At 30.9% G+C, this 14,675-nt stretch overlaps 1 protein-coding gene across 3 annotated transcripts in view; it reads left to right on the top strand.

Annotated features, from left to right (window-relative positions):
- The window catches only part of LOC147079629 (sperm-associated antigen 7), a 61,263-nt gene extending 47,845 nt beyond the window's left edge, over positions 1–13,418 (top strand). For all 3 annotated transcript variants that reach the window (XR_015070017.1, XR_015070018.1, XM_085942507.1), the window contains 3 exons: positions 1,471–1,600; positions 8,568–8,739; positions 11,971–13,418. Coding sequence is in view for 1 of the 3 variants with exons in the window: in XM_085942507.1 (XP_085798633.1) it covers positions 1,471–1,600; positions 8,568–8,739; positions 11,971–12,075 (407 nt within the window). In the remaining 2 variants the exon portion in view is untranslated. The remainder of the gene's footprint in view (positions 1–1,470; positions 1,601–8,567; positions 8,740–11,970) is intronic.
- Positions 13,419–14,675: the final 1,257 nt, after the last annotated feature.

Below are 14,675 nucleotides of genomic sequence, written 5' to 3'. Positions count from 1 at the left end.
TTTTTAATGTTAGCAGGTCAATAAAAATGTATTACAGTCAAACTCAGTTATTACGAGGAAGATGGGGCCGACTGAATTTGCTCATATAAGCATTACTTGTTATATAACATTTTTCGCGCCACGTTCTATTTAAGCATAGAACATAAAAAATCTAAAAACCATCGTAAAAATCCCCGAAACAAGCATGGCATTCATAAACTACAAAAGAAGTTGTTCATTGTGTGCTCTGGTAGGTACCTACTGACTTCACAAGCTTGGATTTTTGACAAGCAATTTCAACCATATGCGTGGATACTTTTTCAAAGTTGTCGGTGAAAACACCAATTAGGTACTTAGACACTTAACTAGTGTCATAAACATAATCCGATCCAGGCGGCATCGGTCTAGTTAACTGCCCGGTCAGGTTTTATTGCTTAGGGTCAGGTCAGGGTAGGGGGTTTAAACAATCGACACATCAGCAGTTTTGCTCGGTATACCCGAAAAGTAGCTTGTTATAAAAGTGAATAAATGTATGGAGAAAATCATAAACGTCAACGAATGTTTCCTCATTACATCCAAGATCTCGCTATTTCCGTGATCGTAATAACCAAGTTCGACTGTATTTCTCTTTTATGGATATAATTTCTAAAAAAATGTATTAAAACATGTTATAGTACCTATATTAGTATACAAATAATATTAAAAAAAAAATTTCAGACGTTATACCTATAAGAAAGATATGACATACAAAAATGGAAACTGCCGTTTTTTGTCTCTAAACTATGTATGTATTCTTTTATTCAAGATAAATGCATTTCCTACATAATATGATTTTTAAAATCAGCTAAGTTAAGTTTTATGGATAGTATCAAAACATTTGATAACTAAAAATGTTATTGCGGGACACATCTTGCAACCGTCTAACCCCGGGTCAGATAGTGGCGAACCTGTGATGTGCTGGATTATTGAGATTCTACTGTATGTATTAAGATATAACCTCATATCAAATATGACATGGGGGCGGGGCGGGGGGCGCCTATTTCAAAATATCAATAAGATAAATGACATTTTTGTGTTGCAAGCGTAAATTGGTTAGTTTTTGTTTTTAAATTATAATTATAAATATAATTTTATGACAGCAGTTATTTATCTTTTTAATTAATCAGTTTCTGTAAATCTTTAATTTTTTAAACATTCATTTTAACAGGTTTCGAAAGTTATAGAATATGTACTTTTTTTTTAATTTTGCCAAGTAAGGATTATTTATTGTATATTTGATGTGAAAATAGACCTCATAGTATGTCTCTTAAATTAAAAACTTACATTTTTAAATTTTCCTAAATAATAAATTAAACAATACCTCAAATTAATGAAGAACAAAGATATTAGTGTGATATTATTTCCATCACAAAATTTCATCCTGGCATGCATTGTAAATTCATCACTGAAATTATTATATCCAGTTTGTAATATTTTTATTATTTTTTACAGGAACAGCAGTTCTTACAAAAGAGCAATTTACCACTTATGTGAATACAATCTTGAAAAAATTCAGCCAGTCCAGCAATCTAAATAAATACCATGTATTTATAAATACGACTCATCGTCAAAACAAAGTTATGTAAGTTTCAGTTTATTTTTTCTATATGTGACAGACTTCCAGGCCATCCATGGAAATGGGCTGTTGAATGCCGTTTATTGTCAAAAGAAACTTAAGCCATAATCGTTTGGGTGGCCAAACTTTTAACCACACTTTTAACCTAACATTAAAAGTAGTAATTTAAAGCCAAAAATAAGTCTAAATTGAAAATAAACAGATATGTTGTACTTTTTAGAGCGTATTCTGTATATCCAACACCTCCTCCAGATCAATGTCATTCATATTTTCAAAAGAAAATTCATCGATTGTGGTCCGGTAACATTCCGTCGCTATAGGATTTGTTTCCCGAATAGACCAAATGTCAATTTTTCAGGAGACGAAAAACAAATTTCATTGTCGTATATTTAAATATCAGTGGATATATCAATCATTCTTTCTACACTGTATGATTGCAACATTATCTAAGAATAGATTCCAAGAATAATATACTTGTATAAATCATTAAATGCACAGAAAATGCGTTTTATTTACAAGTACTCGTTGTGGATATTCGGGAAATTTTTAGCGCTCTCTCAGAATAATGGATATTCGGGACAAAACAAGGACGTTCGGGATTTAAGACCGTAGCGTATTGCTGCACGGCCCACCGATTACTGAGTGGTCAAAAAGTACGCACCTCAAATGTTATATTTATTTACACGATAATTGTTAATGATTACTTTTACTATTTAAATACCTAATGATCGCAATTACCCATGTTCGTAGGTAATAATAACATGCGGCATTCGTTTTTTTCGGTTTTTTTCGTAATAAATAATAAAATAGTTTTGATTAATCTTTTTTTTTGATTCAACGAATAATTCACAAGATTTAAGAATGTACCATTCTAATTATTGAACATACATAATTTAGAACAAAATATATTGTAATCGAACCTGCATCTCCTGGGTTTACGCCTCAATCCGCGCATTATCCACTATGCTACAAGGTGATGTACTAATGATGACAAACTTTAACTATTGGCCTTTTAATACCTGCTCATCAGCGTTCTTCCAAATCAATCTACTATTGACGATCGGTTTTTGTTTATTAAATAAAAGTAGGTACTTACTACTTCAATTACTGACGTCACGGATTTCTCCAATACTTTATGATGTAACTTACTCGTACTTGCTAATAATTATTTTATATTAATACTTTTTTCAAAAATATTTTTTCTATATATATCTATATATTTCTATAATTAACAATTAAACTTATTACAAACCACCAAATAAATATTATATATTTACTATTGTGAGGAATAAGAACACAAAATAATAGCATGTATAAATTAATTACCATTGGCTGCAAATATTAGGTAGGTATCTATATCCTAAGCATGGGCGGCTGGCTGCTTGGGTCAAATAGTCAATGACCACCCAAAAATAAATATCTTACAATTTATATACATTATACAATGTCAATTATCTACTATATATTATTATCCTACGCCTCTTTCCGTTTTGGCGAGCGATTGTAACGTGACGCACGCTTATTTATATGTACATGTATCTAACCACCATACACACACACGTATCTCAACTCTCACAAGCGTTTCTCGGTCAATTTCATGAACGCCAAGATTCATATTTCTTAATAATATTTCTTTCTCTCTCATTTCCCATATGTGAGACGGAAAGAAAGCACAAAACACGCCTTTTTTTTTCATATTGTTTTATCGCTTGCATACACTAAATTTTGGTCATTGCTGAAAACGAGACAGCTATACTATTTTCAATATCGACACCTCCTACGTAGAGTATTGTAACTTCAAAATCGCAACTTTACAGGAGAGCGGTTTAAAGATACAAAAGCTTGGTGTAAGTCGACCTTTTGAATGTTTTGCACCAAATTTGGCATGTCAATTGTAAATTATAAATAGGTTTGTTTTGCATTAAAGGATATCTAATATTTTGTGTGGTTAATCAGAAAATGCAGTTACAACATTATAGTGCGGAAAAGAATTTGTTTGAAATATTGTATAAACCACATACAATAGTTTACGGCGGAACCTCTTACATGCATTTAGTTGTATGTGATACTTATCATAATTTACGTCGTCATGGTTTTGGTGAAATATATTGTATATGTTAGATACAATCCTTCACCTAGGATTTTTTGCGTATTTAAAATCATAATTCGGTAATAACAATAATTAAAAGTTATGGTATGGGTCGTCAGATAGGTAGGTTGGAAAAAATACTCTATATAAAATTTCTTTTATTGTCATTTAATAAAACATTACATAAATTTAAGACTTTCATGACATGATAAAAATTAAACATACAGAAAAAAACAGAAGAAATAATTTCAATCAAAAATCCAATTCAAGAAAGTATGTAAATATTGAAATAAGATTAAAAGCAAAAAAGAAAAATTACAATCACTTTAAACCAACGTTTTTGGTTAAATAATATATCAAATATCAAAGGAAAATCAAACAAGAGAATAACAATGGGTGATTAAGTGGAAGGGTGCACTTCAGGTTAAAATATAAGTGAAACTGAAAAAGAAATCATTCTGCAACTATATTTTTAGTTTGGAATTAATTTTCAATTATATGATGCGAAAAAAGAAGCATGCACAATTTAAAACATACAACCGAAAAGAGATTTTTTACACTGACATAATTAATTATTAAGCTGATTCCTCAGAAACTGCTGGTGGAATTTCAGTGGTAGGTATTAACAGGTATAAAATTACTGAAAAACTCAAGATAACGCTCAGGAATGATTCCATTGTTGCACATATGCAGTAAATCATCTGTCTTAGCTTTTGGAATTGGCAATATTTGTGAATAAAGAACCTTTACCGAAAATGAAGTTTCTCGTTGCGTGTGCTATGTGTTACTTTTCACGACCATGGTCGAGTAGACAGTGCTGGACACGTCGCACATGTAATTAATCTTAAACGGATCATTGTGATTTATATTAATTTGTATTAGTCCATATATGATAATTTAATAGAGCTCTGAAATCAAACATGCTATGTGATTGATCTCTACCACATCCTCAGGTTTTCCTTCTTGTTTTGTCCATCCAACTAAACAGTACCATTCTGGAGGTGCAAAAATTTGTTTGTTTGTCGAACATCTTTCAATCAGGGCTTGAACGCAGTCCTCTTCATTTTGCGTACGTCCCCTTTCCAAAAATGTGTGCTTTACATTAACATTGTATTTATGGACCAAATACAGTCATGTTAAAGTCATAAACAATGCGATTTCTGTTCTGGCCTATATTGTTAGAGCAAAACCTGAATTCTTTTGCTTATAGACCACAATAAGTAAGCAACTTGAGTCCTCATTTGCACCTCGTTTGCCTTCAGCTTCCTGCTATATGTATCATGTAGCTACTTTTTGTGTAAATTGAAAAACTGTGAAATTTCAAACTGATAATTTACCTTTATAATAAAATGTACTTACTCAAATTTCCGTGAAGGGCATTCAAAATTTTTTGGAAGTCAAAATTCGCAGATACAATTTTGCCGTGTAATGATTGAACATCATGTTTATCAAATAATCTTAACTGACGACCAAGGTTCTTGCCATAAACTGGGAGTTGCTCCGTGGATGCTACTCGGACTTGTAAGCTTTTGAAAATGTGACATTGGACACACTGGTCCTTTTTAGGGACATAGTGACACAACACAATTTAAAATAAAATTGATACTGCCTTTCTGTTTGAGCTTTATGTGTGTATATTATGGGTTCATACCATTCATTATATAGTTTAAATAAATGGGTAAAATCCAGGTCGCCATCTAAGTAAAGTTTGCTTGATCGCTGTCGAACATAATCTGATTCGACCGGTTGGATGGACTTAACATGGTCGGAAACACTGGTATTCATATCATCAGTTAATACAACATTGCAATTTTTGTGTCGACTTCGTTGATCAGGTGTTAAAACGGCAGTTTCATTATCCACCTTGTCCAAAGCTGTGAATACGAATTGGTCACAAATAGAGAATGTAGCTAGAAACTTTTTTTACAGACCTTAACCAGCTCCATGTTATTTTTATTTTGATATTTCGTCAGATGATATTTAATGGTAAAATTTCGCCACGACTGAGTTTCAGTAAAAACTCTATGTTGCTTTTCATTTATCGCTAATTTAGAAACATATTACCACTTTTATTTCGATCACCCGAAACCTTAGCCATTATAATTGAGGTTTTTAAAAAAAATGATTATAAAGCATTATAAATCTCATAGTTTCTGATAACAGTACCTCTTGATGTGATTTTTCACAAAACTAGCTCTATATTTTATAATATATCCAATTACTTTTACTGTTAATCTTTTCGAGAGAATGTAGTCTGTTTGTATCAGCAACGCTGTCACTAGTGTCATCATCGTCACAAATAATATCTAAAAGTTCCATTATCATATTTTAATCTGCACCTGAAGGCAGTGATGACTCTGTAAAAAGCAAAACAACTAAATAAACATGAATTTATAAAAGTTATCACGCGTATAATATTGCAACTAAAATTGTATGTCGCCGTATAATATGATAAGTACTACATACAATATATTTTACTAAAATAAGCACGACGTAAATTATTATAAGTGATAGATACAATATTTTTTTTCAGTTTTTTCCGACGTAAAATATGGTAAATATTACATACAATAATAGTTACAAGCAGAGAAACGACGTAGACAATGGTAAGTATAACTTACGATACTTTTTGTTGTCGTACGAGAAAAAGATTAAAAATATTAACTTACCTTGAATCCTAAAGTCACAGTTTCCCTGGGTAGAATTTATTTCGTCCATTGTTGTTTTACTATTATTATCCGTTTCTATAATATTATACGCTGTACTATTAATTGTCCCATCTGGCCTAATCACACATTTTTGTGCACGCATAAATTTTCTATCAATTTTTGTATTCTTGACACTAAAGTCCTGTAGGGGCGGATATGTTGCGCAATATTTGTTGACATTGTCTAGATCTCTTCATTATGGTATTTAATATTTACCAAACCATACAAAAATACAATATAACCGAAAGTTCACAGTGGTAGCGGTGTGTCACCTCCCGTCCGAAGTGAAGTATCGTAATTAGCAGTAACAATACACCCGCGCGGCAAGATCTCCGCGCGTTTCCCGCGTATAGTATTGCCAAATACGTTACCATACTTCACGTCGGAAAAATTTCAAGAAATTTGAGATACAATAATATGCAATGCTTGAAAATCGCACTTATAATACGAATTTTGAAATTCTGTAAATGGCATCATATGTAATACATACTATGGATACGAAAAATGAATAAAAGTGAAAAACGTCATTTTGTTAGTTACAATATTATACGTAGGAGGTGTCGATATGTAAAATGAAACAGAATGATATAAATTTTTCCTTAAATGTTTCAAGAGTTTTGTTCTGTGGTTTCAAGGTCTCATTTGTGCGGCAAACCTTTTTATTCTTATTTGTTGTCGCTTATTATTTCAAACTGACCATTGTTGTCTGAAAGTTTCATATGTTATTAATTGTAGTTCAGTTTAAATCCAACCTTTGAGTAAAACCCATCGACTGCATTTTCTGTATTAAACCATTGTATACAAGTTACCGATTAAAATGTAATCTGCTATATTAATCATAAAGTTACCTTCTAATAAGATCAGTGGAAATATAAAAAGTGTTTAAATATGAATGATCCCGCCATTGCATAACACTAGATATTATAACGGAGTTTTTATTAAATGTGTTTGATTGTTTTAATCTTATGTTCTTAAATAGTATTAAGTACAACAGTTATTAGGTGTATAAATAGACACACAAAGTTTGGTTTTTGACCTAATTTACAAAAAATTATAACGTGTTGGGTGCAATTTCGGTTAACGATGAGTTGACAACGTGAAAAATGGAAATTTTTTTAAGGGTAAGTAACCTACATATAAAAATTTCTAGTACTTCTTCTATAATGTATAAAAAGCTAATTTGCAATACGTCTTTTAGGTATACAACGAAAAGGCAAATTAAAATAATATATTCAAAATTGACCTACCCCGTTGTCAGGCTTAAGGCCGCTATTGATCCTAAGTATATAATATTCACCAAATAAATAGTTACTAACATACACATTTAATTAAATTAACTATCAGCGTATTCTAAAATAAATAATAGCATCGCCTTTATTTTCATAGAAATACCTACATTAAAAGTAAAATAAAGACAAATAATGTTCGATTAACAATAAATTGAAATAATAATTATTATTTATGTCATAGTAGTTGCCGGGTCACACTGTAGAATTCATATAACCGTTGGGATTTGTGTCCATTTAACAGAACAAAATGCAGTTATTTAGGTTAAAATACTCACTTCCATAACTCTACTGTAAGTTCAGGGCGAACTGGTGACTATGATTGATCTCTTCAAATTTGATGAATTCACATTAAAACAATAGTAACTTTAAAAACAATATTAATAGGACGAAATTTGTAAGAGGACTCCGGGCGGCCGAAAAATATGATAGTGGGCGTGATTGTTTTAGAGCTAGACAGCGTGAATGTGGGAGCAAGATGCACGGCGTCAGCGCGGTTTGATTGGCTTAAGTCATATTCGGGAAATAAAAAACTCAGCCAGAGATCCATTTCAACCGAAATTAGCTTGGATATTCAGGTACGAATAGTTGGACGTTCGGGAGAACACCACGGAGTAATTGTAGCTTAACGTGGCGTATTCGGGTTTTTTAAAAAATTATCTTTGTTCCTAGATAAAAATATATTGTTTTTATAAATGATTTCGGTAAAGTTCAATAAAAGAAATTGAACTGCAATAAAATGTCGATTTCGACAAAAATGGATATTCGGGAAACAAATCCTATAGCGACGATTCTCTATTGACCATAACGTGAGCTCTGGCCTCATTTTTGAAGAAATAAGTAATCTAACATATTTGATAATAATAAATAATAATTTTGTATTTTTGTAGCAACAAGATTTCAATCGAAATGAGATTGATTGTAAAAACATATGGCATCCCTGGACTCAATGAATACATCGTAATATATCGCACAAATTCACCCCCCTGTTCGGCAGAGATTCAAGCGAGGTGGAATTTCTGGTCATGGAATGGCCACTCTATTACTGATGATAACATACAGGTGAACAATGACTATCTATTCTATCCAGTTTTCTAGACTTTAGTTTTACTCCCATTATTTCAAAATAAAATTCCGTGATATTGGCTTATAATGTAGTGGATCCCAGGTTAAATCCTGGGTCTGCCAAATACACCTGTATTTGAAGTCAAGAGTATGGACCTAATAGGTTGAGTAAATGTCTTACATCCATTTCTCTGTTGTAAACTGTTGATACAAACCTCCACTCTGATCTTATTTTCATTTGATCTTATTAGAATTGGACATGGTCAAAAAAAAAGAAGAAAACTCCGAGATATGGAAGAACTCTGAAGGTGCTAATCGTTTATTTTTTAATTTGTCAGAAAAATGGACTCTTTAACCCATTGTGACCGACTTTATTTATGTACATAGAATACAAAATTGACTTCCATCAATCTAATATATTAATAACTCAAAAACTGTGTGTTTGAATCATTTGATTTTTTGAATATAAATAAAAAAGGATGCTCTAATATGATTTAAAAGACAGTAAAGAAAAAAATATAATTAAAGCGAGATAAAACATGAATACAGACCTACAAACTTATCTGTAGAATGGCCAAAAATAGAACTACAATCTACCATAGGATGCCATTTTGAAAATTTCATTTGAATGTCAGATTTTGTCCAGTTACGAGTCTTGATTGGGTAGTTTTCGACAGTGGCTTGCCCATCCCATTCTTCAGATAAGTTTGTAGGTCTCTACATAATTTTATTCTGTGCAGGGAACTGTTGTACGAAATATTGAACTCAAGATTCAATCAACAGATGTCACAGAGAATTAAAAACAAATACTTAATGGCCCACGTGCGTCACGTAGGTCAAAATGGAGTCTCTATGGTATTTTCAGAGCATAAGTCTGGACATTCCTTTTGTAGCCTTATTATCCTTTATATTTATTTTAAACATTTGATGACTGCATAAAGTATTTTTATTACATATAATAGTATTCTTTTAAACTTCTCGATCTAATGTTTTAGAATATAGTCATATTTCAGTACATCCATGTGCAGTGGTGTTAAGATTTTTTAGAAATATTAATTTCTAAACGCATTTATAAAACGATTAGTAAAATTATTGTCAACATTATATAGTGAAGTATTTATGATAAAAAATTAAATTTATAATCTCTGTGATCCCAAATTTGACAAGAATTGCGCATTTTATTATTCAAAAAATGGGCACGATTAACACATTTGAAGATAATTATAAAGATACTGATTATAAGCCATGTCTTTGACCATTCAAATGTGATAAAACATCCTACGAATAATGATTGTTTTATAATAATTATTGACCTAAGAATAAGGTAGTATTTTTTTGAAATACGCTATTTCTATTGGCATTTTCAGTGGGTGGTTAAGCTACAACATATGGCCGTAGCCAAATAGATATAAAAAATATTAAAACTATGAATTAGTCTATAATCTAAACGGTGAAAATTTGAAAACTTAATAAATTATAATAATATGTGACAAATTCACATTATTTTTACAATTGTAAGTTTATATTTGACTTAAAAAAAAATGTTATGTGTACTTATGTACGCGCATTAGAAGTTGGCGTAACAAAACAAAAACAAAACTATAAACTAGATTCTTTGACTAGGTCTTAATTATCTTGTTAAATTCATACACTCAATAAAAAGGACCGCTTATTGGAACGCCGTTGGTTTATTTCTATACACTTTAACTTTTATAATTAATTACTAAATTATATAATGGTTTCTCGTTGTTTTTATTTTTAAAGTACCAACTGTCACTCTGAGGTTTAATCGTTTGTTAACGTAAGAAATTGCAAATGGCCGACAATAATAAATTTGCTACCTAGGCAACAGAACAATTCTAAACGATAATATTTTATTGTATAATCGTCACAGTTGCAGTACCATACCATGGCGTAAAGGTACTGCGTTTAGCTGATAACCGAACAATCGATGGTTCGAATCTAATCGAGTACATTTTTTTAAAATCATGTGTTATATGTCACACGCCAAAATTACACGCGGATCTGATTTCCCAAACGCGCCAAAAGAAGTATGATTTCAAAAATATTTTAAGAAGAATAACATTCATAATATGATATCTGTGTTTCCGTCATCAATTTCATCAGTTAAGAATTGATTATAATATTGATGATGAATTGGTGGTATGAAAGGCATTAATGATTTCACATCTGCAAGTTTCAGTTTTTGAATTTTATAGGTCTGTGTACTTTTGGGGTATATCACTTAAATTTGTGATAGTTGGCCTACCAGCTTTAGTCACATTAAGTTCTTCAAATATGCCATAACATAATATAATTTAAAAAATATTTAGGAACAGTTTTCATATTACCACATACCTATGCATGAAATAGGATTCAAAAGTTATACAGTAGGTGCTCGGTAATCCGGCAACCATATTTTTCCACCTATGCCGGATTGTCGGAAATGCCGGATTATTGGATGTCTATAGGAAATAATAAATAATCTGTCAAGATCGGGCACCAGACTGCCGAGCTAACGGCTCTCAGCTCTGTAATCCGGTAGTTTAATGTGAAACCTGCCGGATTATAGAACAGGAGAGCTGAGTTGCATAATGCCAGACTATTGGATGTGCTGGATTACCAAGCGCCTACTATAACTATTTTATTTGCAACATTGGTTTCCTAAGGCTTCATAGACGCTCTGCCAACCCGGCCATCATGGGTGCACGTGATCGAATGGTATTTTATTTAAGTCTATCTTCGTTCTCGATTATTTTGTGAATTGTTAAATGCCAATCACATGCTTTGAAAATGTCAATATATTATGTTGGTTGAAAGGAAAGACCTTTTCAAGTTTATCTGACACTCCGTTGAACTGGTCAGTCATTGTAATTTAGTTTCTATGAGGGACATTTTCTCCACTGTCAAAAAGTAGACCAAGAATGAACCATAATAGAACCATAATAGATTAAAAAATGAGAATAGTAAACATACACACTAGTGCATGATAAACCAAGGTCTTGTAATGTTACTTCTACTTCACAATTTAATATCATACAAACGTTGGACAGTTATTATTTAAAATGGTGATTTTAGTGTCGAACCCAGATGGCAGACAGCTTCTTTTAGTCTGTCTACAGGTAAACCTTATTTTTTTAGAATGGAAACAAACACCCATCTAAACAGTTACACTTGTGACAGGTGTTATTTAACTGTACATTACATAGAATTATTTTTTGTTTACAGTGTGACATAAAATATGGACGCGCAATGGCCGAGAGTTGCTACTCAAGAAAAAGTCTGCTGGTATTCCCAAGGAAAACTAAAAAGTTGACGTCAACTGTGGAATAGGGGCTAGCAGAAATGTATATAGAATAACAACTCTACTATTTATGAATCTTTACGACATTTTGTTCTCCATATCAACCTAAAATTCTGGCATTCATCAAATTAGTATTGGTTTTCATCATTTTTTCATACATTAATTCTTTACCCACCATTAAAATTAGATTATACATTTTTCCACACCTTCAAAATGTAAAGTTCTGCTCAATAATTTTAGAAAGCACGACAGTGTTATAACATATGTTAATAAAGGGCCATAAATTATGTTTCACAGTTCGTTCAACATTATAGTGTAGTTACACAAAAATAATTCTGTGAATTTCTTTAGATTTAGTGTGAAGTAAATTGAATAGCCTAAAGTCGATAAGTTAAAATTTATCCCTCATTTCAAAAGTTGAACCCCTCCATGATACTCAATTTAAAATTAGTGAAACAAAAAGAACCTGAAGATGTTGAAATGCGAACCCCTAACAGTTTTTTATGGATTGGTTTAAGGTGTGCTTCTAGTTAGTAAAACTTAATAAAAAAAAATATTTATATCTGTCATCTGTTTAGTGTTAAAATAATGATGGTGTTGAAAGGGTTGGGTGAATGGTCAACAACCATTCATAGTTAAAAACTTGTCAATGTTACCTTCATTATACATAGGTACTCCGCATAGGAGCAAACATGGTAATTCACTTCTTTATTTTACTTTTATGAAATTTATGTAGTAATGTAGTTTCTTTCTTGTTTTATAGGTTTAAAAGGAAGGTTCAAACTCTTCCAATAAAAATGTCAGTTTTACTTACTTTACTTACAGTATATTTAACAAGGTTCACAGATATTGTTGTAGTTACGTAATATCAAATTACAGTAAAATCTCAATGAAACAGACTAATTGCAAAGAGATATCTGTTAAAGCTGAATGTTAAATAATAAAGTAGGTTTTCCGAATAGCCATGTTAAAAAATGACAGTAAAACTTCATTAATATGAATTCCACGGGACCGAGAATCGAAAAAAAATTCGAATTATGAAATGTATGGGGGAAAAATATTAAAATTTTGAAAAAAAAAAAAATATTAGTTAGTTAGATATATATTAGATAGTTTGTGATAATAAATGTGCTTAACAAATTTCCGGTTCCGTGTGTGTTAATGGGTCATAAAATGTCAGGATTATTTTTATTACCTTCTTAAAATAAGTAATTTATGATGTTTTAAGAAAAGTCTGTCACAATTTTCAATATATGTCAGATATTTTAAGAAGGTAATATAAATAATCCTGACATTTTATTACCCATAACACACGCGGAATCGGAAATTTTGTAGGCACATCTATGATATTAAACCGTAAACGAAATTAATGAAAATCAAAAAAAAGATTTTTTAAATTTCAATATTTTTCCCCATACATTTCATATTTCGTAATTTCATTATTTATTTTCGGTCCCGTGGAATTCGTAATAACGAGGTTTTACTGTATATGATTACATAATATGAAGTATTAAAGAAGTAAAATATTAATAATAATAACTATGAAGAAATTTGCATTTATGTGACTAAACATGTATAGTAAAAATATGATAGTATATGGTGGAGCAAATGTTACCTGATATTGTAATTAAAATATTTAAAAATATGTATATTTGTTAATTTTTTTGTAATAAAATTTGAAAAACAATATCAGACAATTGGCTGCTGTGCGGTGAGCTGTCAAATGTAGTTGACTAACATAATATGATGTATTATTAAATTGTGTGTGATGTTCATGATCAGTAATTTACAATAATGTGTCATTGCTAATTTTTTGTAATTTAGGGTGACATTTTTGTCGCACAGAAGGTGGCTGTACTTATTGCAGGCCCTGGGCAGCATTTATTTTATGTATAACTAGTTGGGAGTACCTAATTGATTCTATGACAGTTTTGAAAAGTTTTCAATATACCTTTAGACAGGGGTTGACAAATTTTTGAGACAAGAGTCAAATATGCAAACGATAAAGTTTACAATATTACTTAATATTGTTGGATGATTGTCAATATGTCAATAATTGGATACAGAACTTTTCATCTTTTATTTTTTTTTAATTTGAATTAGTTTATTTCTCATCTGCCAATTTTTTCTGTTAATTTATTTTCACATTCAATTATTTTAAAAAGATGTGTACGCACCAAAGAGCTATATGCGGTACCACTACTCCACGAAGATTGAAACAAGAATTAATGTGGAAAATTTAATTCTATTCATCTGTGTCCAATAATTCGAAGAACATTTTTTAGATAATTAAAATATTAATAATAATAACTATGAAGAAATTTGCATTTATGTGACTAAACATGTATAGTAAAAATATGATAGTATATGGTGGAGCAAATGTTATCTGATATTGTAATTAAAATATTTAAAAAATATGTATATTTGTTAATTTTTTTGTAATAAAATTTGAAAAATAATATCACAATTGGCTGCTGTGCGGTGAGCTGTCAAATGTAGTTGACTAACATAATATGATGTATTATTAAATTGTGTGTGATGTTCATGATCAGTAATTTACAATAATGTGTCATTACTAATTTTTTGTAATTTAGGGTGACATTTTTGTCGCACAGAAGGTGGCTGTACT

The sequence above is a fragment of the Rhyacophila brunnea genome, unplaced genomic scaffold (genome assembly GCF_057557595.1).
Source record: "Rhyacophila brunnea isolate RB1 unplaced genomic scaffold, BYU_Rbru_1.0 scaffold_1, whole genome shotgun sequence".
Lineage (NCBI taxonomy): Eukaryota > Metazoa > Arthropoda > Insecta > Trichoptera > Rhyacophilidae > Rhyacophila > Rhyacophila brunnea.
Note: the sequence above shows the minus strand (reverse complement) of the source record. Positions and strands in the feature narration are given on the sequence as shown.